The sequence below is a fragment of the Mustela erminea genome, chromosome 6 (assembly GCF_009829155.1).
Source record: "Mustela erminea isolate mMusErm1 chromosome 6, mMusErm1.Pri, whole genome shotgun sequence".
NCBI lineage: Eukaryota > Metazoa > Chordata > Mammalia > Carnivora > Mustelidae > Mustela > Mustela erminea.
The window spans coordinates 85,142,388-85,169,921 of NC_045619.1; the positions used below are offsets into that span (position 1 = coordinate 85,142,388).

General features: G+C 58.6%; 2 protein-coding genes across 6 annotated transcripts; one reads left to right on the forward strand and one right to left on the reverse strand.

Moving 5' to 3' along the window:
• Positions 1-360: 360 nt before the first annotated feature.
• Positions 361-17,076, forward strand: KCNH3 (potassium voltage-gated channel subfamily H member 3). The gene is given in 18 exon segments (XM_032348102.1): positions 361-468; positions 1,934-2,167; positions 2,637-2,771; positions 3,561-3,694; positions 4,130-4,373; positions 4,754-4,821; positions 4,823-4,834; positions 4,836-4,877; positions 4,879-4,914; positions 5,003-5,210; positions 8,973-9,254; positions 9,508-9,707; positions 10,134-10,383; positions 13,591-13,808; positions 14,507-14,838; positions 15,223-15,329; positions 15,948-16,024; positions 16,137-17,076. Coding segments are annotated over 18 exon segments (3,252 nt in total). The 5' UTR covers positions 361-392; the 3' UTR covers positions 16,734-17,076.
• Positions 17,067-26,360, reverse strand: MCRS1 (microspherule protein 1). Of its 5 annotated transcripts, none has more exons than XM_032348108.1 (15): positions 26,198-26,309; positions 24,897-25,016; positions 24,231-24,369; positions 23,728-23,866; positions 22,950-23,108; positions 22,687-22,796; positions 21,651-21,759; positions 21,271-21,409; positions 19,051-19,126; positions 18,714-18,742; positions 18,505-18,597; positions 18,240-18,322; positions 17,971-18,058; positions 17,634-17,761; positions 17,067-17,507 (listed from the first exon to the last, which is right to left on the reverse strand). In XM_032348108.1, the coding sequence occupies exons 2-15, from the start codon at positions 24,904-24,906 to the stop codon at positions 17,421-17,423; spliced, it is 1,389 nt and encodes a 462-aa protein (XP_032203999.1). In that variant the 5' UTR covers positions 24,907-25,016; positions 26,198-26,309; the 3' UTR covers positions 17,067-17,420. The 5 variants fall into 5 exon arrangements, with proteins under 5 accessions (XP_032203999.1, XP_032203997.1, XP_032203998.1 ...); XM_032348106.1 differs by having other exon boundaries at positions 24,565-25,016; XM_032348107.1 differs by having other exon boundaries at positions 24,488-25,016.
• Between the last annotated feature and the right edge of the window lie 1,174 nt (positions 26,361-27,534).

Consider the following 27,534-nt stretch of genomic DNA (forward strand, 5'->3'; position numbering starts at 1 on the left):
CCCGACAGACGGAGGGAGCTGCGGGAACCCGGCGCCAAACGGAGCCCGAGCGGGAGCCGACCCGCGGCCGAAACGGGAGCCACTGCTGCCGCCGCAGCCGCCGCCGCGAGCGGAAGGTGCGGAGAGCGCAGCAGGCGCCGAGCCGGGGGCCCGGGATTCGTGGGCGGCCAGGACGCGAGAGGCCGCGCGCCATGCTCCGGGCCCCGACGGCGGGGACGCCCCCTCGCGCACCGGCTGCTGGCCGGGCCTGCCAACCCGGGGTGGGCTTCGGCCTCCGACGGCTGCGCTAGGGGGCGCGGGGCCCGGCGGAGGGCGGCCGAGCTGGGCGCCCTCCCCCGGTGCTGAGCCCCCGCGCCCCGGAGGGATGGGGCGGGCGGCTACGGCCGCCTAAGATGCCGGCCATGCGGGGACTCCTGGCGCCGCAGAACACCTTCCTGGACACCATCGCCACGCGCTTCGACGGCACGCGTGAGTCTGACCTCCGCCCCACTGGCTCCCAGGGAAGCCAATTCCTGCCAGGGTTCCCGCAGGTCCCGCACCCCGGCATCTCGGCTTGGTGCCCTCTCTGTTCTCACCTTCCCTCCCCAACGCCGGCTTTCAGCCTGGACCACCATCTCCTTCCAGACGCCGTTTCTCAAAGGTTCAGGGTGCAGTCTGCCCAGGTTGGGCAAAACGGCCAAAAGGTCCTCCGGGTTAGGGCCCAGGATGCCATTTGTTGGCGAGGGCGCGCACCCCGACCTAGTCAGTCTAACTCACCCCATCCCTGTGTCTGGCGCTGTCCTACCTACTACCATGGAAGTGGCCAGTGGGGGGTGAGGCAGAGGAGCGGTGCTCAGGGGAACCCAGAGGGTTCAAAGCCCGATTTAGAAAAGAGGTTTGCAAAGGAGGTAGAGTAGGTGGGATTAGGATCGCACTGTTAGTCCAAGCTCACCTCACCGCCTAAACTCCTCAGCCTAAACCTGCAGAGCCCCTCTAGACCCAAAAAGCTAGGTTTGGATACTCCTACCAAGACTGCGGAAGTTTGCAGTAGGTGACCAGAGCTTCTGGATCCTGGGTTCCCAGGGCTCTGAACACAGGGAAAGTGATGCAAACCCCCTCCCTTCTCCTCCTTCACACTCACACCCAGTGGGGCTTACCAGCTCTCTGCCTATCATCCTCCACGGTCTTGCAGTTCCTTATAGGGGGTGGGAACCCATCACTGGAGCACCCCCCTACACACGCGTGTGCGCGCACGCACACACACAACACACACACACACACTGGCTTCTCCATCTGCTTTGCCCTGCTCTTGGCTCCCGCAGCCTGCTGATTCAGTGCCACCCCACTCCCAATACGTTCCTGGCTCCAGGCTGTGCTGTTCAGCTACCATCCTTACACCCCCATTCTCGATCACACTCACTAATTCCTGAGCCAGGTCCAGCAGCTGGGACTCAAACAGGGAGAGCAGAATGGGTGGTGGCCTGGACTGCCTCCCATCCAGGTGAGTCCCCGTGAGAGGAGCCCCATAGCCACCCTGGGTACCTAGCTGGTGAGTGAACCTGGCAGAGGTAGGAGTAGGGCTGAGGCTGCCTAGAGCTGGTTGTGCAGTACCCCCTTGGACATCCCCAATCCTAGCCTTACCCCAAGCTGCTCAGGACACAGTGCAGAGGACACAGTTCCCACACAGGGCTTCATTCACCAACACTGTGTTCACATGCGTTGATTCCACTGCTAGGAGTGGTATCTGTCCGTAAGTGACACACTGACTCCTGTTTATAAACAGTGCCTGCCCTAACCCCTGGACACACACACACACACACACACACACACACACACACACACGGGTCTTGGGCTTTGTGACACCCACCCTTTGGTTGCAGGCATTTAGGAAAGGGGGTTGGCAATCCCTGGGCCCCTTCACAGCATGCTTCCTCTGAGAGGTGCTCTCTTGCAGACAGTAACTTCGTGCTGGGCAACGCCCAGGTGACGGGGCTCTTCCCCGTGGTCTACTGCTCTGATGGCTTCTGCGACCTCACGGGTTTCTCCCGGGCCGAGGTCATGCAGCGGGGCTGCGCCTGCTCCTTCCTCTATGGGCCAGACACCAGTGAGCTTGTCCGCCAACAGATCCGCAAGGCCCTGGATGAGCACAAGGAGTTCAAGGCTGAGCTGATCCTGTACCGGAAGAGCGGTGAGGGCCCGCCTGGCCAGCCCGCCTCACTCTGGAGGTCTCACCCAGCCTGGCACCCACTCCATCTACTGTCCCAGTGTTCCATCCCCATCATCTCCATCTCCCCATCTCGCCCCATCTTCCACTTACCCCGCTTCCTTCTCCACCCCATCCACAGCACCTGGCTTCTCTCTTCCTCACCTCAGCCTCTCCTCAATTTCCAATCTTTGGTTTTTCACCCGAGCAGAAAAATGTCCCCGTCTCAGCAGGACAGAGCTATGAGCACATATGTCTGATGGCCATCTCTGCTCTCCCTTGCCTTCCCCGACCCTGTCCGTCAAGCCCTGCCCTGAATGGAGCCAGGCTTGCCCCTCCCCTCCCAGGAAAGCCCTGATCCTGCCTGTGTCTTGGCCAGGGCTGGCAGTAGGACCTCTGTCACCTCGGGCAAGGTGGCGAATAGGAGCTGGGCTGAGTCTGTCTTTGTGCCCAGGGCTCCCGTTCTGGTGTCTCCTGGATGTCATACCCATAAAGAATGAGAAAGGGGAGGTGGCCCTCTTCCTGGTCTCTCACAAGGATATCAGCGACACCAAGAACCGAGGGGGTCCTGACAACTGGAAGGAGAGAGGTGGGTGCCTGTGGGGCTGCTGATTTAGTAGCCACAGCTGGCTGGTATATTGGATACCTCAGGCCTGGGCAGGGGTGTTCGCACTCAGCTTGCATTCGTGGGTCCCCCCACCCTCTTGCATTCATTAACTCCTTTGCTGGGTGAGAGGCCTGTGCTGCTCTCATTTCCACATGCCCAGGTATGGAAAGCTTGTTTCCAAACAGACGCCTTGAGACAAAGTTGGAGATTTAAAGTCCACTTTACTAAGAAATTAAAAGCAAGCAGATGCCCCTAGTGCCGGTGAAGTACCATTTCCTGACCAATTAGTGAGGCTGAGCACAGACCCACCTGGTTCCTCTCCCTCCCACTGACCTGACTGGGAGCCCAAGAGCTGATGGAGGCCTTTGACCAGCTCAGAAAGCTGTCATCAGAAGCTGGCTTTACCCCTGGGGATGCCGGGGGTACTGTCCATTCCCCACTCCCCCACCCAGCCCTGGGATGCACCTCCATACTCCTTTTCTCAGGCCTTTCCCTATGGAGATCCTCTCCTGCCTGTTCCTTGATCCAGACCTCCTTCTGCTGGAAGCAGGCATGGGGAGCCATGTCTAGAAGCACCCACAGGACTGCCCATTGCTGGCACTGGCGAGTGCCCCTTGAGATGAGGAAGCTGGAGCCCTCCAGCTCTTAACAGACTAACTGGTCCCTGAGTCAGTCCAGCTCGTGGGCCAGCAACTGGTGTCCTACACTCAAGACCCTGGCTGGGGTGTGCAGGCACTCCCCCCATCAGCCTCATGGGTTCCTCTTTCGCAGGTGGTGGCCGGCGCCGATATGGCCGGGGAAGAGCCAAAGGCTTCAATGCCAACCGGCGGCGAAGCCGAGCTGTGCTCTACCACCTATCCGGGCACCTGCAGAAACAGCCCAAGGGCAAGCACAAGCTCAATAAGGTGGATTGTGCACACGGGTGTGTGTTTGGGGGGCAGGGTAGGGGCAAGCTGAGGAGATGGAGGAGAGGAACTAAGCCCACCAGAGAGAGGATGTCCAGGGGACGACCCAGGCCCCAACAGCACTTTGGAGGTGGGGACAGAGGGAGGGAAGGAATGTCAGATATCTGATCCATCAAAGATAAAATCTTGGCCTGCTCCTCAGGGCCAAGATCAATATTGGCTCCTCTCCCAAGCAGTGGTGTGACCTCAGCTAAGTCAGTGGGCCTCTCTGATCCTCAGTGTTCTGATCTGTAACATGGGGACTCTAATGCCTGTGTCGGGTAGCTTTGAGTATGCAGGGAGAGAAAGGAGGTTCATGCCTGCCCCACACCCCATCCAAACTCAGCCTCTGCCAATTTCCTGTCCTTCTGGCCTGACCTGCCCTGCCGCACTCAGGGGGTATTCGGGGAGAAGCCAAACTTGCCCGAGTACAAAGTAGCCGCCATCCGAAAGTCGCCTTTCATCCTGCTGCACTGTGGGGCACTGAGGGCCACTTGGGACGGCTTCATCCTGCTTGCGACCCTCTACGTGGCTGTCACCGTGCCCTACAGCGTGTGTGTGAGCACAGCCCGGGAGCCCAGTGCCGCCCGCAGTGCCCCCAGCATCTGTGATCTGGCTGTGGAGGTCCTCTTCATTCTTGGTACGTGTGCCCTGTGCCTCCCACCCTACCCTGTGCCGGGCACCCCTCAGGGTCTGATGGGGAAAGTCTGTGTGACTTCCGTGCCTGCTGACAAATGTCCCCCATGCCGCCCCCCTGTTTGTGACCTGTGGGCTTTGAAAGCAAACCTAGATTCCAAACATGCCTCTACTGCTAATGGGTTATGGGACCCTGAGCCAATCGTTGCCTCTTCGTGCCTCAGTTTTTCCCTCCATCAAAGATGCACACAGTGTCCACCCTTTAGAGTTCTGTGCAAAGTAAGATGGTCGGGGGCCCAGGCCACTGTCAGATACTGAGCAGGAGCCCAGGAAGCAGGGTGTCCTCTGGAACCTGGCGCTGAGTCCCACCCGGACTTCCTGCAGACATCGTGCTGAACTTCCGTACCACGTTCGTGTCCAAGTCGGGCCAGGTGGTGTTTGCCCCAAAGTCCCATCTGCCTCCACTAACGTCACCACCTGGTTCCTGCTGGATGTCATCGCTGCGCTGGCCCTTCGACCTGCTACATGCCTTCAAGGTCAATGTGGTCAGTGCAGACGGGCTGGGTGTGGCTTTGGGACCGGGTGGGTAGGCCCTGGGCCCAGGATGACCTCCCTGTCTCTCCCCATCCCCAGTACTTTGGGGCCCACCTGCTGAAGACCGTGCGGCTGCTGCGGCTGCTGCGGCTGCTCCCGCGGCTAGACCGCTACTCCCAGTACAGCGCCGTGGTGCTCACCCTGCTCATGGCCGTGTTCGCTCTGCTCGCCCACTGGGTGGCCTGCGTCTGGTTCTACATCGGCCAGCGGGAGATCGAGAGCAGTGCCTCAGAGCTGCCAGAGATTGGTACTGGAGGCTCCTGGAGGGCGGGGGCGAGTGTCCCTGTGTGTGCCAGAGGAGCGTGTCTACGTGTGTGTGTGTGTGTGTGTGTGTGTGTGTGTGTGTGTATCAGGGAAACGGGAGTCCCGGTGTGTGTTTCTGAGCTGACATGAGGAGTCAGGGATGTGCGTGCAAGTCGGCCTCGGCAAGGGTATTTGGGGGGTTTGGGCAAGTGGGTGTGTGTGTGTGTGAGGAGAATGTGGGTGCTGGCATGTGTGTGTGCATGGAGGAGTGTGACAGAGCCACCACTCTGAGGCAGGCCTGCTCTTTAGCAGTCAGGCACAGCTGTGAGAGCTCCATGGGCTGCCCAGGGGAGTCCTCTTCACCCGTCACGACCTCCTTGTGGCCTTAGCTTTTGTTACCTTCTCCAGGCCCTTGCTCAGCCGAGAACCACACCCCTCTCAGGAGAAGATTTGCAGGGAGCCGCTGCCCTCCTGGGTATCTCTGAGGCTTGGTGCCATCCCATCGCCCTCTCGAAATCTCCCCAAGTACCTGGCCTGCCGAGCCCTTCCCCACTCCAGTCACCTCTTGCCCCGGCTCTCTCAGCTGCGGCTCCTCCCTCCCCCAGGCCTAAAGTGCAGCCTTTCTCTGCGCGGGCGGGTGCCTTCACTCTCCTTCACTTCACCTCCATTTCCACTCCTCCCCCTCTTCACCTCCCACTCACATCTTCACTTCTGCCAGCAAGGCTCCCACCCCCACCTCTCCACCCAGAATGACAGCTGGCAGGTCACGGGGACCTTCTGGGGCCAAATCTCCTTGGTGTCCTGTGGCACCCAACCCTGCTGACCACACTCCTTTGAACCGCTCTGCCTCTCCGCCCTGAGTAACACGGCCCTCACCAGTCTCCTTTGGGCCGGCCTGTCTCTTCCCCTCACCTCGTGCTGTGTGATCCCACGGGCGCCACAACACCATCTCAACTTCTCTCCTTCCCCTAACTCCAAACCATTTCGTGCCCACCTGTTCTAATTCTTCATACCCTGAGGCCCCCAAACCGAACACACCTCCTTCCTCCCATGCTCTCCAGCCTTCTGGTGGCTTCCCAGGAACTGGCCTGTAGTGCCTGTTCTAGTCAGTGGGCAACAGGCCAGGGGCTCACCTGGCCTGGCCATCTGCTCCTTGGTGGGATCAGCAGGAGGGCAGGTGGGCCTTAGAAACGTGCTCTGATCGGTTCCCAGGGACGAGGAGGCTCCTGCAAACCCTCTCTCCACTGCCAAACCCATGGAGACTGGTGCGTGGCCCAGAGGCCCACGCGGGTATTCCCCAAAGTTCTAGTTGCCGAGCACATGGAACTGGGATACTCCAGGCAGTGTCGGCTCCTTGGCACCTGCCCTTCCCAGAGGGAGGCTGTGGTGGAGGCGGCTCCGGGGGTCAGACGGCCACCCAGCAAACACAGTCAGTGGGCTGGAAGGTAGATAACCCTGATCCCGAGGTGGGCTCAGACACCCAGTCCCTGGGTCAGTTCACTCCCACACGGGACCCAGATGCTCCGAGTCATGCATCAAATGGCTCCTTTGTTCTGACACCCTGACAGGGGGCGCTCAGCTGACATGAAGAGTATCTTTGGCTCCAGGAGGGGCTTGGATCTCACCGTGAAGAACACGGGCAAGTGGGAGGCAGGCTGTTTTGCCTGTTAAATCTAGCACCCTTGACCCCAAGCTTTCAAGTAATTTCATCCTATTATGGGCTGGTTCTAGCTCACATTAGGGGAGTTTCCAAGTCCTTCACATCATCCGCTCCTCCTTTCTGCAGAGAAAGGACTCCCCAGATGGGTCAGAGCCACACCCGGGACCTCCCAGAGCCCAGCCTCAGAAGGGATGTCTGGAGGGGGGGAGTGGCGCCCCCTCCTGGTCCAGCTTTGGTGGGAGGTGCCTTGTCTGGCTTCCCTGCCTTGGTTCTGGGGCTCCTGTGGGCATGGTGTAGACACAGACACCCTTCCTCCAATTCCCATCAGCCCAGTAGCAGTGGGCCCAATTTTCAAAAGATGGTGCGAGATACTGAGGGAGATCACTCAGGGCGTTCCTCCACCAGCCTCCAGAGCAGCCTGCCCACATCACCAGCTCCGGCAGCTGCCGGGGCCCCAGAGCCAGAACAGAGGACAGGCCCCCCCAGCCGCCTTCCCTCATCCTTCTGCTTCTCACCCTTGACCCCCACCCTCCTTACCTGACAACTGGCTTCAGGTCAGAGGCCCAACTGAATAGCAGCTGAGGAGTTTTGAGCAGGAGGGCGAGTCCTCACCTTGGCTCAGGCCTTAACATATCTTCCCAAATTCCTTAGGCAAGAATTTGACACCCCCAGTGCAGACCCCACGTTCTAGCTAATTTCCAGCTATTTGCTTGCACTTGTCTCCATCTCTAGCATTGACCCACTATGGCCTTTCCCTAGATCAGGAACAACCTTTTCTCAGCTTCTTTGATTCAAAACACTACCCATCCGCTGAGACCAAACACCAGTAGCACCTCTTTCAGGAAAGCCTCTGGCCCTAACCCACAGCGTGTTGGCTTGAGCCCCAGCACGTGGCCTGCGGGTGTTGTGCAGGAGGCCCATGTCTGTGCAACTGCTGAATGAACGGCTCCCAGCATGAGGGGGAGATGTGGCAATCTCCGGGAGCAGCGTGTGTAAGGGGTTAGGGAGATTGTGGTTCAGGGAGGCTGAGTATGTCCAGGAGGAAGGGGCTGAGTGCACACAGAGAGGCAGAGGCGAGCTCCCTAGCCTCCTCTGCACTTGCCCTCCGTGTCTCTGCTCTAGATCTGCCCTCCCTCCCTTGCTCCTCTGACTCCCAGCTCTGCCAGGACCCCTGAGGCCCCCGTGGACCCCAGGAATCCCTGTCCAATACCCGACAACTCCCACAACATTCCAGCTAGGCTCCCGAGTCACTTGGAGTAGCCAAAGCTCCTGAGAGACCCAGTACACAGGCCCACTTCCTGCCTAGGCCAGACAGAGAACGTGGGGTTGATGGAGACTGGAGCAGTGTCCAGCTTCTGCCAGTGTCCCAGGCTGGCCCGTGTCCACACATGTGCTCAAGAGCCTCAGTGAATGTCCAGGGGCCTGCCTCCCTGTGGCCTTTGAGTGTGCTCACCTGTGTGCTTGTGGTCGCCTCTCCTACCCAGGTGTCTGAGTGTCAGCCCCTGTGTGCCCTTGTCTCTCTCCCAAGTGTGCGCAGGCTTTTTCCGTATGAGTGGCTGCGGCTGTGCACCTGTGAGTGTGCTCACACGTGTGTGTCCTCATCCTCTTGCCTGGGCGGAGCCTGACTGTGGCCTTAATAGTGCATATGCACGAGTCCACGTCAGCATGCCTGAGAACGCGTACGTGGGGCTGCGTGGTCTGTGTGGTTGTGAGGATAGGTGAGGGTGAGGCGGCTTTCAGAGCAGGTGAGCTGAGAGAGAGCAGGAGGAGTCTGGGGGTATAGGGTAGAGGAGGCAGCCTCCAGCTGAGCCTGCTTCCTGGGAGTTGTGGCAGCCACAGGGAAGAGGGGCTGGTGCTCCTTGCTTGGCACCACCAGACCCCAGCTGGGGAGAGGATAGCCTCGTCCTCCTGTGCTTGTCCTGGTGGGGGGCAGGGGTGTAGACTGGGTTGTGCTGGACAGCAGTGGAGGCAAGTGGCAGAGAAACCTGGGGGGTGGATCTGCATCCACGTGTCCCCCACAGTGGCCGGAGGGGGCAACAGTGGGCACACCTGGGCCTACAGGGTAGGCCTTGCACCCCGCTTAGGTCCACCCATCCCTACCCCCAGGCTGGCTGCAGGAGCTGGCCCGCCGCCTGGAGACGCCCTACTACCTAGTGGGCCAGAGCCCAGCTGCGGGGAACAGCTCGGGCCGCAGTGACAACTGTAGCAGCATCAGCGGGGAGGCCAATGGGACTGGACTGGAGCTCCTGGGCGGCCCCTCTCTTCGAAGCGCCTACATCACCTCCCTCTACTTCGCGCTCAGCAGCCTAACCAGCGTGGGCTTTGGCAATGTGTCCGCCAACACAGACACGGAGAAGATCTTCTCCATCTGCACCATGCTCATTGGCGGTGAGGCCCGCTCCCCTCTGGCCCCAGGCAGGCCTGGCTCCCCGCCTGCCCCAAGAGCCCAAAGTCCTTCCTAGAGTTTCTTGTGCTTTGGGGGACGCGGCTGGAGAAACACAGAACTAGGGCCAGGGGAGCCCACGTGGCTGCAGGACTCCGTGCCCGACCCAGGCACCTGTGGGGGCGGGGACAGAGGACCCATGCGCCCAGCGCGGCGTCAGGCCGGCCCGGAGTGACCCCGTCTCGCCGCCCTCCCCAGCCCTGATGCACGCGGTGGTGTTTGGGAACGTGACGGCCATCATCCAGCGCATGTACGCCCGCCGCTTTCTGTACCACAGCCGCACCCGTGACCTGCGCGACTACATCCGCATCCACCGCATCCCCAAGCCGCTCAAGCAGCGCATGCTCGAGTACTTCCAGGCCACCTGGGCTGTGAACAACGGCATCGACACCACCGAGGTGCGCGCGCGGGTCTCTGGGCGGGGCCTTTCCGGACTTGGCTCCCTGGAGGAGTGCGTGCTTGGCCTCAAACCCCCAGCAGTGGGCTGGGGGGCAAGGAATGCGGAATTCTGGCTTCCGTGCTCCACTGGGGGGACCGTAGTCTGGGGCAGAGGGCTCTCAAGAAGACTTGGAGGCCTTTCTGCACCCTTGTTAGGCCCGCAGGCTCTGCTCACGGACCTCCAGCTGGAGGCCTGCAGGAGGAAAGCAGAGCAGCTGGCCCCGGGTTGAAGTGATTGGGAAAAAGGCAGAGACAGTCCCTCTCACTGATTGTCCCCTTTGTGAAGCCTCAGATCCTTCCCGCTTTGCTCCCAAGGCTTCGCTTTGCTCCCAAGGCTTGCGGTCCATTCTGCCACCACTGACCTCCCCACGTCCCCTACCCCCCAGCTGCTGCAGAGCCTCCCCGACGAGCTCCGGGCAGACATCGCCATGCACCTGCACAAGGAGGTTCTGCAGCTGCCCCTGTTTGAGGCAGCGAGCCGTGGCTGCCTGCGAGCACTGTCCCTGGCCCTGAGGCCCGCCTTCTGCACGCCCGGCGAGTACCTCATCCACCAAGGGGACGCTCTCCAGGCCCTCTACTTTGTCTGCTCCGGCTCCATGGAGGTGCTCAAGGGCGGCACTGTGCTGGCAATCCTAGGTGTGTGTGGGCAGGAGGGGAAGCAGGCCTTTGTGGGAGGCGGGTGGGACCAGGGGGCCCCTCAGCAGAAACACGGAAAGAGGACGCAGGCAAGGCCACCCGAGGAACGTCTCGAGAGACAGCGGGGGATGGGGTCGGGAGGAGCCTCGGAGCCCCGGAGCCCCAGGCAGAGCGCATAGCAGACCCAGTGACCACCAGGTGGCAACACAAGGAGGAGGAAATTAGCCTGCAGGTGTGCAAGGCTCCCCGAGTGGGTATCAGCATTTCCCCCTCAAGGGGGACAGCAGCGCTGGTGAAAGTGACTACTGCGAGGGGGCCGTGAGCGCTCTCCTGGTGGCTCGTGCACCAGCTCAGGCCAGAGGGCCTGTCACAGAGCAGGCCCAGGGCTCCAATGCATGACAGCAGGGCTCAGGCTCTGCCTGTGTACTTCCTTCGTGGCAAAAGGAGGCCGAGATGCGTCAAGTCCCTGGACAAGGAATTAGAGGTCGCAGTTGTGGAATGGACATCCAAACAGTGCTGATACTGAGTCTCACAGCTGACCTGGCCCTTGGGTGCTTCGGCACATACAGACCTCACAAAACCCATGGCAGAGGCACTGGTGTTGTGCCTGTTTTGTGTGGAAGGAGTGGGAGGCTTGGAGAGGTTTATGAATGGGCAGGAGGAATTAGAACCTAGGCCATCAACCTCAGGCTTCATTCACTGTGCTCTCAGGTGCTTTGCTCGAGGGAGAGCTGTGTCCCAAAGAAAGGGCATGATTTCAGGGTGGCAGGATGCACACTCAAGGCTCTAGAAAGGAATACGCAATGCTTGGGAGACAGGGCTGCATGGGCTCCCAGCAGTGGCCCCAGCAGGTGGGAACTCTCTCATCTGCTTGGGTCCTGGAGGACCTCTCCTGGGGGATGAAAGGGAGGTGAATCCTCAGCCAAGGGCTCAGAGACTCACTGTGGAGATGGCTGAGTCCCGGGGGGCCTGAAGTTCGTCACTCACCTGGAGAATTAAGACCAGACACCCAGTAGCTACTGGGTGTTCCTCCTCTCTGTCTTGAGGAGGGTGATCTTCTGACAGGAAAAATACCCTCAAGACGGTCTTAGAGGTAAGAGAGGCCAGAGGCTGTCCCACCTTTCACTTTGAGTCTTTTGTGACTTTGGCTTCTGGACCTAGATGCCTCTTATGCCAGGACTCTGAGCAGGTGAAATTGCGGCCACTCACACAGGGCTGGCAGGCCTTAAGAAGTGATGGAGAACTGGAGAGATTCAGAAGGGCAAACAGATTTTGACAATCGCAGACTGGTCAAGACTGTCGACCAGATTATTAAACAGATGGTTTTCAACTCAGAGCTGAGGCAGCAGTGAGGCTGGGAGCTGGCGTTCTTCCTGCAAGAGTGGCTCTTCATGGATGCCAGGCTCCAGGTTGCAGAAGAATCCTGTTCACTATGAAGACAGAGTCCCGAGAGTGTCCACCACCTGTCTCCCAGGCCTTTGCCTCACTGCCTGTGTACCTGGCACCAGGATTTTGCCCCTTTGGATCCATCCTGTCCCTGTCCATATGTTCCAGATGAACTTTCAGCTGTGGACTTGATGGGTCTGGACACTCTGGTGAAAGCCTGGTTCCCCACCCGCTGGTTTCCTGCTCTGCCTTCAGACCACCCCCACCTGCCTCCTTATCTGAACTTTGGGCGGGGCGGGGTGGGGGACAGCTTCTCACCTGTTGCGGCCACGGAGGCTCATGGTGCCTTGAGCAGTGTCTACTTTCGCCCTGACCTCCGTGTATGGACTGACAGCTAGGCACACACAGTTGGCTGTCGGGGCAGGAGGCAAGAGAAGAGAGGCAGACTGGGGGCCCACGCCAGGAAGACCCGAGGGGGCTGGAGAGCTGAGCTAGAGGTCCCAGCCAGGAGGCCAGCCTGGAGAGCGGGCTCTGGTCTAAGACCAGTGGCATGGAGCTCTGTCATCGGTCCTGTCATGTTTTTCGATTCTGTCTCACCTTTTGGATGAAGACCAAAAATACACACTTCTCCTATTTCCAGATGACACACACGAGGAGAGAGCGCTCATTCATCAGAGGAGCACACTAAGATCCAAACAGCTCTCAGAAGGAACCAGAAGGATGGCCCCAACCCAAAATATGATCTAACAGCAGTGCCTTCTACACTTAAGTCCGAGCAAAAGTCCACGAACATTTACAAGAGGCAGCTAAGCTCAGTTATGTTGGCGGCAGGAGGCAGCCCGTGGCTGGGGGTGGGGGTGGGGGTGGGTGGGGGTTGGTGGCCATGATCCGTGAGGAAAGGCTTTCCAGTCTTGTGAACTCTGACTGTGGACTGAGCTGTGTTGTGAGGGTGGTGAGCGCTGCTGCAGCGCCCACAGCGCACCAGCTGGGAGTCATCTACAGGGAACTCTAGTCCAGAGGGTGAGGAAGGAAATGAGCTTTGATTGCTTGTCTCTGGGTCAGGCACTTTACCTCATGAATCTTCACGTGTCCCTTATTGGAGACACCCTCGTTCATTGATTCTAAGATGCACATTTTCCCCCTACAATTTAACATCTCTGAGATTAGGACGCAGACTCTGATGCCACTTTACAATGCTGTCAGCCAGGTGGCAGCCTCAGCTGGCTGGTGGGAAAACCCTCCATTGACACCTTCTGGTAAGATCCAGAAAGCACCACGACTCAGTTCAACACAAAATCTGTCCTGCAAGCACCAGGGCTCCAGGAGATGAAGTCATGCGGCTGTTGGATATCACTATGCCCCACAGGGCCCTAACCTCCGGGTTTCTGGACAAGCCCCACCTGAATCACCTGTGAGGCTCGAAGTGTCAGACTGTGGGGTCTCCTATAGGTACTATGATTCCGTAGGTAGAGATGGGGCCTAGGAGTGATTGGCTTAACATTTGTAAGGGTTTCGGAGCTATGGACAACTGGGGAACCATGAGAACTGGTGACTGCCCAGTTGTCTCAGGGCTAAAATTCAAATGGGTCCAGCATGGTGGCTTTGATCCCAGATGTGCATTGAGTCCCGGGGTGTCCGTGCATTTCACTGAGGAGCCGGAGGCAGGCAGTATGGGTCTGCTGGGGCCTGAGCCCCTCTGCTCCTCTCTGCTGGCTCTCAAGGCCCCACTGAACTCGCAGGGAAAGCTCAGCTGCCTCTGCTCGACTCCCATGTCCACAGACTGAGGGGCAGGGCTCGCTGACCTGTGCTTCCACTTTCCAGGGAAGGGTGATCTGATTGGCTGCGAGCTGCCTCGGCGGGAGCAGGTGGTCAAGGCCAATGCTGATGTAAAGGGGCTGACCTACTGCGTCCTACAGTGTCTACAGCTTGCTGGGCTGCACGAGAGCCTTGCACTGTACCCCGAGTTTGCCCCACGCTTCAGCCGGGGCCTCCGAGGGGAGCTCAGCTACAACCTGGGTGCCGGTGGAGGCCCTGCAGAGGTGAGGGTGCTGGGAATGTGTGCAAGGGGCTGGGGCATCAGGGGCCTGAGGCGGCGACATCCGGCCTGGTGCTACCACCCCTACACTTTGTGTGTGTGTGGGTCTACACTCCCATCTCCTGTCCCTTCACACCCACACTGTCCTTTAGCTCCCAGCCCTGCTGTGCTCTCCCTGGCCCATCTGAGACGGCCTGGCCTGGTCCACAGTGAAGTCTTCAGCGGTAGAGACTGAGGGCCACACATGAAGGATGGGACGCCTGGGTAGGGCCAGGCACTAGTCCTCCAGGCTGCCTCTGAAGAGCCCTGTGGCTCCCCTGCTTCTTCCCCATGAGGGAGAACTGCTCTGAGGGGCTTTGAATTTTCCTGGCTTCTATCCACTAATTCCAAACTTGTCTTTAGCATGGTGTTCTCCTGGATAGGTAGGTGAGTCTGAGGGACTGAGTCGATATGTGGTGTATCCACACTTGGCTGGGCAGCAAATTCCTTCAAGGCTCGGTGGCTTCGTGGTGGCAGAAAAGCTGTCCCCCACCCCCCAACACACATACACACCTGAGCCTCTGAGCCTCTGCGGGTGGGAGATAGCAGGCATCCAGCTTAACAAAGATGGTTCCTTATAGAGAGATGAGGTTGGGGTGGGGCAGGTGAGGGGGGCACAGGAGGGGCTATCCATACCGTTTCCCTGTCCCCCACAATCCGCAGGCAGACACCAGCTCCCTGAGTGGCGACAACACCCTTATGTCCACGCTGGAGGAGAAAGAGACGGACGGGGAGCAGGGCCCCACAGTCTCCCCAGCCCCGGCTGATGAGCCTTCCAGCCCCTTGCTGTCCCCTGGCTGCACTTCCTCCTCCTCAGCGGCTAAGCTGCTGTCCCCGCGTCGAACGGCGCCCCGGCCCAGGCTGCGGGGCAGAGGACGGCCGGGCAGGGCAGGGGCTTCACAGGCTGAGGCTGGCCCCTCTGTCCACCCTCGAAGCTTAGAGGGTCTGCAGCTGCCCTCTGTGCCATGGAACATGCCCCCGGATCTGAGCCCCAGGTAAGCAGGCCCTGGGCCGATGTACTCTGGCAGAGATGGTGGGGATGGGGCTGGGGCCCCGATCGGACACATTCCTCCCTCAGGTGCCCATCCTTCTATCCTAACCCATCCCTGCCTCCTCCAGGAAACAGTCTTGGGCCCCACCTTCCTGTGACCCCTCACCCCACCATTTGGTGCCTGGCCATTCATTGCCTAGAGTTCCCGCTGTGTCACTTGCTCAAGTTTAAATCCCTAGTGAAACTGCAAGCCCCTAGGGAAAGGGCCCAACTATGTTACCTGTCCCAGGCCCTGAGCGCCAGGCTCCTGCAGCATGTGTGTGTGGCCGCTGGGCCCTGCAGTGGCTGCCTGTGGACTGATCTGTTGCCCTGGCCCCTGTGTCCGCAGGGTAGTAGATGGCATTGAGGACGGCTGTGGCTCTGACCAGCCCAAGTTCTCCTTCCGTGTGGGGCAGTCGGGTCCAGAGTGCAGCAGTAGCCCCTCCCCGGGGCCAGGTACTGGGGACCGGGTCCCAGAGGGGGCAGGGGGAGGTCGGCAGGGCTGCCTCTTGGCCCTGTGAACCTCTAAGAAGGCAGCAGGGTCCAGACTTCTTGCCCTCTTGCCCTTCTCAATCTACATGGTTGGCAGGGACAGTTTGGGGGTGAAGACCCGCACCTTGCTGTCGGAAGGTGGACGGAGACGGGATTTGGATCCCAGCGGTCGGCTCTCCGGCAGCGGGATCTTGGTTCTTGCCCAGCTTCCAGCCTGTAATACGGTGGATGTGTGTGTTGAATCAGATGCTGCTGCTGGGACCCTGGGGAGGACAGAGGGCTGTGGGGGAAGCAGGGTTGTGGAAGTGGCCCCCAGCCAGGCGTTGCAGCCCTGAGAGTGGACCAGGGAATGAGCTCCCCGGAGTGGTCGTGTGGCTGGACAGGCACCAAGAGCAGCTTCCTGTTGGGGGAAGCGCAGGGCAGTATGCCCTGCGTCCCCTGGCAGTTTGGGCAGAATTCCCCAACTGGGGCAAGGCTGGAAGGCCAGGCCAGTGAGGTCTGTGCTAACTGGGGCCGAGGCCTGGACCCCATACCATCTCCTCCTCCCAGCGCCGGCTAGTAACCCCGTCCTCCTGTTTGCAGAGAATGGCCTGCTCGCTGTCCCCCTGGGACCCGGTGAGGCAAGGAACACAGACACGCTGGATAAGCTGCGGCAGGCGGTGGGTGAGGGGCGAGCTGGGGGCAGGATTGGAGAGGGGTGGGCACTGCAGGCTGTGGGAGGGCCAATCTCCTTTAACTGTATGTGCTTTCTTCCTCCCTCAACCCCCAAAGGTGACAGAGCTGTCTGAGCAGGTGCTGCAGATGCGGGAGGGCCTGCAGTCCCTTCGCCAGGCTGTGCAGCAGGTCCTGGTGCCCCATGGGGAGGGCCCTTGCCCTCGGGCGTCGGGAGAGGGGCCATGCCTGTCCAGTGCCTCTGGGCTCTTGCAGCCTCTGTGTGTGGACACTGGGACATCCTCCTACTGCCTGCAGCCCCCAGCTGGCTCTGTCTTGAGCGGGACCTGGCCTCACCCTCGCCCAGGGCCCCCGCCCCTTGTGGCTGCCTGGCCCTGGGGCCCCCCGGCATCTCAGAGCTCCCCTTGGCCTCGGGCCACAGCTTTCTGGACCTCCACCTCTGACTCAGAGCCCCCGGGCTCAGGAGAACTCTGCCCCGAGCCTAGCACCCCTGGCTCCCCACCTGCTGAGGAAGGGGCTAGGACTGGGCCCCCAGAGCCCACGCACCAGGCCGAGGCTGCTAGCACTGGAGAGCCCCCGCCAGGGTCCGGGGGCCTGGCCTTGCCTTGGGAACCCCATAGCCTGGAGATGGTGCTTATCGGCTGTCATGGCTCTGGCACAGTCCAGTGGACCCAAGAAGAGGGCACAGGGGTCTGACTGCTGGCCCAAGAACTCAGTGTTGCCAGACATGCTGCCATCTACTGCCCTGCCTGGCCTCGGGGCAGAGGGAGGGTGGCAGCCACCCCTGGACTCTGTGCTGCCCACTGGCTCAGGGCCCAGCCCGACTTTCAGTGGGCTGGAGCCTAAGGGGCAGGCCCCAGGCTGGGACTCTCTGGGCCCCTCCTCAGCCTACTCCTGTTTCCCTCTGCAGGATGGGAGACAGAGGCCTGAGGCCAGAGAGGGATTTGGTTATCCATCCCTTGCATGTGTCCCTGCCTCACCAGTCCCATTTTTTATATTAAAAAAAAATAATAATAAAATAAAAAGAGCTACTTTGGAACTTGGTGCTTTTTATTTACAAAAGAAAAATAATAAAGGAAAAGTCTGGAGCTAATCAGCTGGAGACAAAGGGACAAAGGTGGGAATCTGAGGGGAAGAGAATGGTGGCCTGCAGAGAGAGAAGGGGAGGGGCTCTGGCTCCAAGGAAGCCGGAGGTTCCCAGCCTCGAGGGGCTTCCCAAGGATCAGCCCTACTTTCCCACAGAGGCTCCGATCAATGGGCCAGCAGTTGGGTCTCCTCCTGCCCACTATGGTTTTTCCAGGAGCCTGAGTGCCCAGCTCCAAGGGGCTGGAATGGCAGGGGAAACTGAGGCCAGAGAGAGCACATGGGTTCTGCCACCACTCCTCACTGTGGTGTGATCTTGGCAGCCTCGGCCCGAATAAGGGCAATGAGGTCCTGGTTGATGAGGAAGACGAATCTCAGGCTGGCAATCTATGGGCAGGAGAGAAGAGTGGCTTGAGGACAGGTGGGATTGGGGGCCAGGCCCCCCTCACGGCTCCCCATGCCCCTGCTCTCATCCCGTCCCCTCCACCTCCCTCCGCCTCCCTCCCAGCTCACCTCCACCACGGAGTTGTTGCTGAGGCGCCATTTGGAGCCACACAGCACAGGCCGTCCATCGATGTAGATGGGCCGCCGGCCCTCATTGGCAATGAAGAAGTCACCGTTATTTTTCAGCTTGATGACACCTGTGGGGATGGAGACATGAAGGCAGATGAGGAGACAGGGAAGGCCAGAAGAGGGCCTACAGGCACCCTTGACTCTCAAGCTGGAGATCCTGAAATGCCAGCTGCTCTGCCCCAGCTGCTCCAGGACGGTTCCCAGGGAGACCAAGCCACAGGGCCAGAGCGTGGCGTGAGGCTGGGAGGGACATCCTCGCATCGCTTCCTGCCAGTACCTTGCTTCCTGGAGATCTTCCAGGCCGGCCCCTCCAGAGACAGGTCCACGTCAATCTGGTTATCCTTGGTGGCTCTGCCCAGGGTGATCTGCGGAAATGGGGCAGGTGAGGGCTGGGACCTGAGGAATGGGTCTACACAAGCCAAGGGAAAGATGAAACATCAGGGACCAGACACGGAAAGGTCAGTGGGCGCAGGGCTGGCGGCGGAGGGCTGCTTTCGGGAGGGGAGCCGCCTGCGGGAGGGGAGTTGATGGGCTGGGCCGCCTTACCTCCCGAGAACGCATCAGGTACCGCACCATCCGGCCCCGCAGCACCGCCAGTGTCTGGCTGTCGAAGTCCGGAGAGCTCATGCCTGTGACGGAGGAAGGCACTGAATCAGGCAGAGCCCACCCCTCAGGGACACGGGGCAGAGGGCAAGGATCCAGGGGCCGGGGAAAGGAGGGGGGTCCCCACCCCAGAAGCACAGGGGCTCAGGATGGGGCCACAGGAGCGGAGAGAGCAGAGGCACAGCCCTGCTGGCCCCGGCTTCCTCACCTGTGATGCTGTCAACCAGCACCTGCCACTTATGCAGCTCCTGCTCCAGCTGGCGGATCTCTCGCTTCTGGCGCCGGTCAGCCACGGTTAGTTCTGGGGTGAGGGGGGCGGAAAGGAGGGACACTCTGCGGCCAACAGCACCCTGTACTGGTCCTCTGTGCCGGCATGAGCTTCTATCCCCTAACTGTTCCCCCCCGGGGTACACTCACCATGTTCTAGGACCTCATCTCGCATGTCCCTGTGGGAGGAGAAGGACAAATCAGGATCCATCTCCGGCTCACCTGCCATTACCAGTAGGGGCTACTCAGTTCATTTGGGAGCCCTCAGTCCCTCAGCTGAGGAACTCAGGAGGCTGCTCTGGCCTTGGACTAACCTCCACCCCCTAGGGTGGGGCAGGGACAGGGCAGCTCAGCAAGACCAAGCAACAAGCTCAGTGTGGGCTGGCCTCAGTTCTCTGCAGGCAGGAGGCAGGGCCAGGTAGCCCGGAGTGCTCTGTCCCTGGGAGACACCCCACTCTATACCCTGCTTGGGGCCCCAGCCACTCACTTGAGCTTACTGTCATCAATCAGGTCCTCTGCATCGGAAAAGTTGAGCACTTGGTCCCCCTTGGGCAGCGGCTGCACTGAACAAAGCACGGAGAGAAGGTCAGCGCCGCTGCTCCTCCTTCACATTATGCTGTGGACAATGACTAAACTAAGGGGACCAACTGGGAAGGCGGAGCCTGTGGAGACCGTTCTGCAGGGAGAGCAACAGGTAACAGAGCACAAGCCAGATTAGGCCGCCAGCTAGCTTGGCACAAAGGATTCCTGACATGAACTAAGGGCAGAGGTGGTTCTAGAAAGAAAAGAGAATTAAAGTTGACCTCCTGGGTGGGTTTTTCAGAGCGCAAAGGCTCTCCCATAGGCATGAACAAAGGGGGGAAGGCGCTGCTGTTAGCTCCCCTGCACAGGTGACAAGAGGCCTCCATAACGAGGGCTCGTGACGGGACTTGGGTTTAGGACAGACCCAGGATTCAAGCTCTGCTCTCCTGATTCCAAATCCAAACTGTTCCTCTACCACATCACCGCTCCCCGGGCTGCCACACTGGGCTGGAGGCAGGGGTACAGCTTGCTCCCCCAACTCCACAGAGGTGCCAGAAGAGCCGCCACGCCCCCTGCAGGGCACTTTCAAACTGCTGCCAGGACGTCTTACGGGTCACAAGATAAGTTCTCATTTTTTGCAAAAATGTGAAACGGAATAGAATATTAAGAGTCCATCACATATACTGAGAATAGTTTCATAAAAGTTTTTCAGGTTTTTCTCTGATCAAACTACAAAGGGACCGCGGCCTCAAACTCTGACAACTACTGCCAGCTGCTTCCATGACTGTGTGTCATTCAGTGGCAGCAACCTAGTGGCCAGGATACTGCTGGTTGAGGAGTTTGTCAAACCCGGGGGTAGGGGGAGTCATCGCTGCCCACCAGGGAAGCGAGGGGGGGCTACACAGGAGCCACAAATTCTCCAGCCCCCCCCCAACTCCCTGAGGTCAGACCATGTGGGAGACAAGGGACTGGGGTGTTCACCCCCACCGGCTCCCCTCCCCCCCGCCCCCCGCCACAGTGGCCTACAATCCCACTAACCTAAAGTCAGCCGACTCGAGAGCTAAGCAGCGCATAGCCCTGTTCTCAGGACCTCCCAGCACTAGCCAGCCAAGGAGAAATCAAATCCCCACAGCCAAGACTCATGAAGAGAAAAATTAAATCCCAAAGTTACACAAATTAACTTTCAAAGAAGTTAGCTCTAGCAGCAAAAATAGAATTTACCCAGTGTCCAATCTCTGTAGGAATTCAATGACACCTGAGCCTGAGGCAGAAGCAGAGATATGAAAGTTGCAGGAATAAAGAGAGATGCCCACTAAATGCAGAGATCCTCAGGAAGAGAAGACACAGCTCTCCCTGACAAGATTTCCTAAAATACTCCTGCAGGAGTATCTCTTAATAACCGGAAGCAGTAGGACCCTGGGAGTAGGTGGAGGGCACAGGCACAGCCTAGTTTCCAGAACAGTGTGAACAACTCTGGAGAAGACGCTGATGGGCAATACTGTCCAGAAGTGAGAGCAGAGAGTGTCTGTACCATGACGTACAATGAAAGGCTGACCCCAGGGCCCAAGCAGAACTGATGAATAGCCTGCAGTTTAGTCAGCTAACCTTGCCAGTACCTGTCATTCGGAGTGAGAGCCTGCGGGTGAGGGAGGGGAAGCAGAGGGCCTTTGGGCCCATGGGAGAGGAGGAAGGCAGAGGGCCTGGATATGAAGGCCCAGTGGGGATTTCTGAATGGCTCCAAAGCAGCAAGAGGAAAAAAGAAGGAATGTGCACAGAGGGAAGAGGCAGAAAGACTTAGAAAAAGTACCATCTCTAGGACAATAGCATCTCTAGGGAGGAAAATGAGACAGGGTAAGCCAAGAAGGGAACTTTCACATTTTACTCATGTTTCAATGTCACTCATGAAAAATACATTATTTACGTAATGTAAACTATGTCAAAAATGACAAAACAAGAAGTGGGATACAACTCTGCCACTTGGAATCCTGATCCAGGGAAAGATACCCTTACCATGCTCCTGAATATCATTCTAACCACTTTCCTTCCTTCTGGAAGGCAGTGGTTCTGCTGCAAAGAGAGGTGCAAGACACCAGTGGCCACTAAGGGATCTGTTTCTGGGCACCTGCGAGCAGCTGTGCCCAGACCGGCTCATTCACCCACCCTGTCAGCTCCCGGAGCCAGTTACCTGTCTGGTCCTCCAGCAGGTAATACTGCTTCATGAGCTGCCAGTGGGCCTGCAGAGCCTTGGCCGTACGGGCCAGGTAGAAGGCATCAGGGTGTCTGTGCAGCAGGTCCTGGAACGTCTCCAAGGTGGGCTGACTGGTCTGGAGGGTAAGAGCCTGTTCTCAGCACCTAGGTTTTCTCATTCTTGTGTCTGCCAACCACACCCCTGGTCCCCATCAGGAGCCAGAAGAGGGAGCCAGTGTTGACTCTCTTTCTGAGACCCCAACCACAAAAGCCCCCGCAGGTACACAAGCACCAGCAGGGAAAGTTCTCAGGCAATGGGGCCTCCCATATCAGTAGTTTCCCCCGTGGCCAGGCCTCCACCCTACCCCTCAGCCTCACCGATCCCACTTTGCTCAGCAGCTGTTCCTCAGCCTTGCTAAACAAGGCCTTGCTCTGGATGGCAGCAATGGCTTCTGGGTGCAGCTGTCTCATGGCTTGGCAGGCCAGCCTAAGGAGTGCGGGGGTAAGAAAGAGGGCAGGGTGAAGGGCGGGTGTCAAGCAATCTGGGGTTCCTGGAGACCTTTGATATCCAGAACTAGAGGCCAGGCCCTCAACAGGAAGAGCCCAAGGCTTAGCACAGCACCTGGGGCTTCATGGGTTTACTGAGAGCATAACCCAGGCTACTCAGTCAACCGAGTTTCCCGTGTTTACCCCTTGAAGAGACTCAAAGGCACAGCCCCCAGAGGCCAGATGAGGGCTGCTGCTCCTGCCCCAGCTGCTGCTCCTGCCCCAAGACCTTCCTCTTTACATGGCCAAAGCTGCCACCCACTGCCCAGCACATCCTCTTCCCAAAACTGAGCCCCGTCCACTTCCTGGCCTATCAGGGCCCAGGCTACAGCTTAAGGGGTACAGGGATGGTGGAGCAGAAGATGGGTGCTAAGGACCCGAGCAACTCTGATAACAATAAGCAAAGTGGGTGAGGAGAAAGAGCGCGCGCTACATGGGCATCCGGGTTTACTTGGAACTTAAGACTTTTAAGGGCCTTTGTGTTCTTTTGTTCCAGTTCCCTTTTATGGAAAAAGAAATTATGGGAGGTCAGTGTGGAAAGGTTGGGAAGTGACCTGCCCTAAACCACAATGCACACAGTGGTGGAACCAGGGCTCCTTGTGTTCATTGTGGTGTTTTCTACCATGCTGCTTTTTCAGCTTCCAGATCCCCTTGCTGCTGGCATCAAGCCAGGACCAGTAGGGTCGGCAGCAGGAAGAAGTTTCCCTCCCAAGCCTGGCTGGTTTCAATATCATCCCAGAGGATGCAAGGTCCCAAGAGCCCTGCCTCCTGGACCCCTCCCTTGGGCCCTTATATAATTCTGTCTGTTCCAATTGCCAAATTCTGGTGCTCCCTGTACCTCCCTGCTGCTGGAGCCAGCCTCACTCACTTGGAGATGACAGGATCGTAGAGCAGGGCGTACCAGCGCTCCTGGACCTCCCGAAGGGTGAAGCGGCAGCTGAACTTCACGCCCAGGTGGACCGATGTCAGGTCATTGGTCTGCAATGCCCCAGATGGGTTCGCCTCAGCCTGAGAGCTGGCAAGAACCCTTCACTTGCCACCCCTAGGGTGCTGCTGGGCTAATGTGGGGCCTGGGGACTGCAGGCTGGGGGAAAGAGGGTCGACCGTGCAACCCACGGTGGGAAGCACTACCTGTAGCACAGCGTTGATGAGCAGGAGATCGTCCGCAGGCTTCCAGCGGCCCAAATCCTTGGTCACCTGAAGTGGCTGTTTGCTCTTCTTCACACGCTTGGTGAGCCCAGGGGCTGGGGCTGGGCTGGGCGGCACAGGAGTGCTAGGGGCCTTGGACACCTGGGCAGGGAACGGGAAGAGAACGAGCTCAAAGCCAGCATCGGGGCAGCTCGGGCTTCAGGCCTTGAGCTTCCTGTACCGTGCATGGCAGCCCCAGTCCCACCCGACCATAAGCACCACAGGCAGGAGCTCAGCCTTCTAGCTCCCTCCATGCCCGAAATACTTCCACATGGAGCTTATGGGGTCTTCTCTTTGCTGGTGGCACCCTCAACCCCAGAGTGGAGGGCGGCCGGGGAGCATACCAGGAACCCACTCTGCCTGGTACGGTGTCTAGGGCCAGAGCGATGCCACCTGGGGGTTATTTTTACACCCAGCAATGCTGGGAACAGGCTGTCTGCTCCCAGAATAGATGCATGCTCTATGCCTCCCACACAGAATGTGATACAGGACGCACTGACAGTGTGTGTGTGTGTGTGTGTGTGTGTGTAGGGGGGGCGGGTGCGGGAAGAAAGGGGGAATAGGGAGAAGTGAGGGCTCCCAGAAGGGAGGCAGCTGAGGTTGGGGCTGGGGCCACCAGATTTTCTCCCAAGTCTCCTCTGCATGGCTCCTGCCCGCTGGCAAAGGTGATAGGGAAACACAAAATCTGGCTCTCCTGCCCCCGCATCTCACAATCTCTCACCTTCTTCTTCTCGCTGGAGGAAGGTTCACTCCCTGAACAGCGGCCCGGTTCCACACCACTGGCCCCCTTTGCCCGGGTAGAGGACTTGGCCAAGCTGCTCTCCACCAGCTCATCATCAAACTTCTTCCTCTTGATGAACCTGTGGAGGGTCCTCCTCTGAGCACCCCTTGCCCCTTCCCCTTGTACCCATTCACACACACCCAGCCCCTGAAACGGCGCGGGTCCCGGCTGGGTGCGAACTGCTCTAGCGCCCTGGACAGGGCACAGAACTGCTCTATTCCTTGCCGCTGAGATGACAGGGTACCGCACCACAGATTTCACGTCAAAGACCTAAGATCTCCCTCCCTTGCCCACATCCCACAGAGAGGGACTTGGCAGGAAAAGCACAAAGCTCTGCCAATACCCAGGCCCCATAGGGGCTCAAGCAACCATTCCCAACAGAGGTAAAGGCACGCAGCACCTAATGCCCTTGCCCAGACCCTGGCCCTTTGAACCCTTACTACCTGGAGGAGCTCCTCCGTTTTGGGATGGTGCCCAAGGCCTGAGAGGAAGCCCGCTTCTGCCCTGCCAGCGACTCCTCATCCTCTGAGCGGCTGGCAGTGCCTGATGCCATCAGAGATGAATCTAGCAGCCCCTGAGAATCTAGAAAACAAGAAGCGGTGAACTCAGGTCTCCTAAGTGCCTAGCAGAGCCCTTAGCCTCCGAACACGGGACCCCTCCTCTGCCCCTCTTCCCCCGACCCTCTACCAGCCCTCCTGACCCTTCCCCTGCTTTCTTGACATTTGAAGTTTTCTGGTGGGAGTTCCTTGGCCATCCAGATCCCATCTGGGCTCAGACCTGGCCCAGACCTTCCTCGCTGGGCAGTTCTCCCGGTGCCACGTGTCATGTCGTGCAGCACATGGTGCTCAGGTCAGACTGGTGATGCCGACACACCGGGCTCTGGGCATAACTGCTCCCTCTGCCATCAAAATGCAGCCAGGCCAAAGAGCGGCAGCTCAACAGCAAGTCAGTCAACTGCGGCCTCTGCCGAGAGGTACGTGGGTGGTGCTGGCCCAGGGGGAGGTGGCAATGCCCAGCCAGGATGAAAAGACATACGTGCCAGGCACGGGGTAGAATCAGCAGATGCTTGGCGCCTGAGCGTTTGGGGAGCTGGCCTGGCCTCATACTACCTTTGTCCATCCTCTTACAGTCCCAAAGCCACTGGTTCCAAACCACAGGGCTAGGAGGAAGGGTCCCACAGGCTCATCCAAGGATTCTGACCAGGTAAGCTTAGAGGCTGAGAGGAGATTCTGCAAAGGAGAAATGAGGCTCCCTGAGGCACAGGTTTCCAACGGGCCAGCCTCACCTCCTTATACTGGAAAGGCTCCCCCAGGATCCCACAAGCTAGGGAAGACACAAGAAGAGACACAAGGCTCTATTTCGCCAGTATGATGCTGATAAACCAACAGCTTTCTAAGAGTCACCAGCATCTCTGAGAATATAAAAGCTACGCCCTCCAAAAAAATGTACACATAGCATGTTAGTGGGTCCATGGACCTCTATGATTCTACTCAGAGTTGCAAGGTAAAGGGCCTCGACTATAAACCAACACGAAACAAGGGATTACTGGTTCACTTCTTATTGTCGCTGCCCACTCAGTTCAGCAGCACCCCCTTACCCTCCCAAGCCAAAGCAGGGAAACGGAGATAGAACTCCGATTAGCCCATCTCGCTCTTTTCGCCCTCCCTCCCCCACAGCTCTGGCTGAAGATTCAGTGGGTGGTACCGCGTGGAAGCTAAAAAACACGGTTTGGGAACTGATTAAGTTATCAACCGCCCTGGGGCGCCTGCTCCTAACCCCGGGAGAACTCTGGTACTGGGGACTCTCTGGGGCGTGGCGCTTGCGGGCCCCGCCCCTTCAGACCCGGGCGGCACTCCGCACAGCTTTCCCGCCCTGCCCCCAGGTGCGTTAGTCGAATCGCTCCGCTCTGCAGAATACCGCTGATATCTTGACACCTGGGGAGCAGGTGAAGGAACTGATTCCACGGGCTGACTGAGGCTAGGTCTCCACCCACTATTTTCTTCCGCCCCCGTTCTCCACCGAGTGCACACCCAAGGTGGGGGATTAGTGCAGGTCTGTTTTTAGAGCTCGGGACGACAGAGGTGAAGTCAGCCCTGCAACTCAAAAGCAAAGCACCGAGTGCACCCCGATGCTTTCGCAGCCGTGGTTTAAGCCCCACGGGCTGGTGGCGAGGGAGGGAGAGTAACTCCCAGGCCAAGTCTCACCCCACCTTCGGCTTGCCACCTTTGCGCATGCGTAACATCTCGGACCAGATTCTGGTCCGGTCCGGCCCACGCATGCGCAGATTTTCGGGGCGCTACTGGGGCGGGGCCCCAAACATTGTGGGGGGTCTTTCCCCGGAGCACTCTGGAAAACTCCATCTCGCCCAAACTCTGTTCAGAACCCTCGGAAGCGAACCGCGAAGTCTCACCATTCCTAGGCTGCCAGCTCCAACAATTTCTCCGCGGCGACAGCAGCAGCCGCAGGGCCAAACCCGGCTTCCGTGAGTCACATCTACTTCCGGGTCTGAGAACTAGGGGCGGCACGATCCCTTCCGGTTCTCTCCGGGAACGTGACGAAGGGGGCGTGGTCACAGCGGGGACTGAGTCACAGTTTTGCTAATAATCGAAATTAAAGGTTTTCCCAGTTGGGACAACATAGGAGGAAGCGTTAGGGATTCCGGGTCCCAGAAAGATCACTCGCTTGGAGAGAGTGATTAAAGGGAAAGCCGAGACGGGGCGGGATAGGCGAGGGGCGGGTCTGGGGTAGGGCTGGGCCGGGAACTCTATTTCGGCTTCTGAATTCCCACAGGATGTAAGAATCTGTTAGTTTGGGGGCGACTGTGCATTGTTTGCTGCGCCCAGCGATTTTTAGAGAAACTACTCTGTGTGGGGCTCTGTGCTAGGCACAACACAAGGAGAGAGACGATGTGGAACTCGCTCCAGCCAAGAGGTTTGGCGTACCCAAGTCGGGGAGGTTGATGTCTCAGGAACGGATGGAGGGTCGTGGGCCTGGTTCCTAGAGGGTAGAGGCCCTGAGGAAGGCCAGGGTCAGCCAGATCCCACCAGGACTACTGGAGGCAGTTGTGGATCCCGGTGGGTAAGTGCAGAGGAGATTGCCCTGGAGGGAAGCTTGGGGTGGGAGGACAAGCCTACAGGCAAAGTCTGGGGATAAGAAACCAAACAGACCTCTCAAGAGGGTTCCTATTTGTTTTACCTCTCCTTGGAAGGGCACAGAAGTTTAGTAGCTCCAGGGAATCATATCGCAGCTCAGAATAGGGAAAATCCCAATTCCAAAGCTGTCCAGGAGTTAGTGGTGCTTTCAGTGTAAGTGTCAACCACATGTCACGGGGACATTGCCAGTGGATGCTAGTATCAGAGGGGAGGCCAGCCCTTCTGGCTCAGACAGTGTATGATAAGCTCTCTGCTTCATAAGTACTCACCTCATTTACTGGTCTGTGATCTTACTTAATGAGTAATAACCTATTTTGTCTTCCCTGAAAGACTGTGTTTTCTGATAAGAGGTGTGTAGACTATGGGAGACTTCAAGATATCATATGGTATCTATCCCAGATGAGAGTTACCATGGAAATTTCTAAGAAGAGGACAGTTGAGCTGAGATTTGACAATTGATAGGCAGTCAGTCGTGCAAAGAGCTTGGTTATCATGAACTAGTAAGGGGGAACAAGATAGTTGCAAAGCAGAAATGACTTTGGTGAGTTTGAGGAACAGGAAGGAGCCCAGTACGGCTGGAGAAGGATGATCAAGA

Coding starts and splice junctions, on each gene's coding strand:
- MCRS1 (XM_032348106.1), bottom strand. CDS start 24,613: ATGACACGTGGCACCGGGAGAACTGCCCAGCGAGGAAGGTCTGGGCCA. Junction 18,059..18,239: donor ACCTGATGCGTTCTCGGGAG/GTAAGGCGGCCC, acceptor CCATTTCCGCAG/ATCACCCTGGGCAGAGCCAC. Junction 17,762..17,970: donor GAAGATCTCCAGGAAGCAAG/GTACTGGCAGGA, acceptor CCATCCCCACAG/GTGTCATCAAGCTGAAAAAT.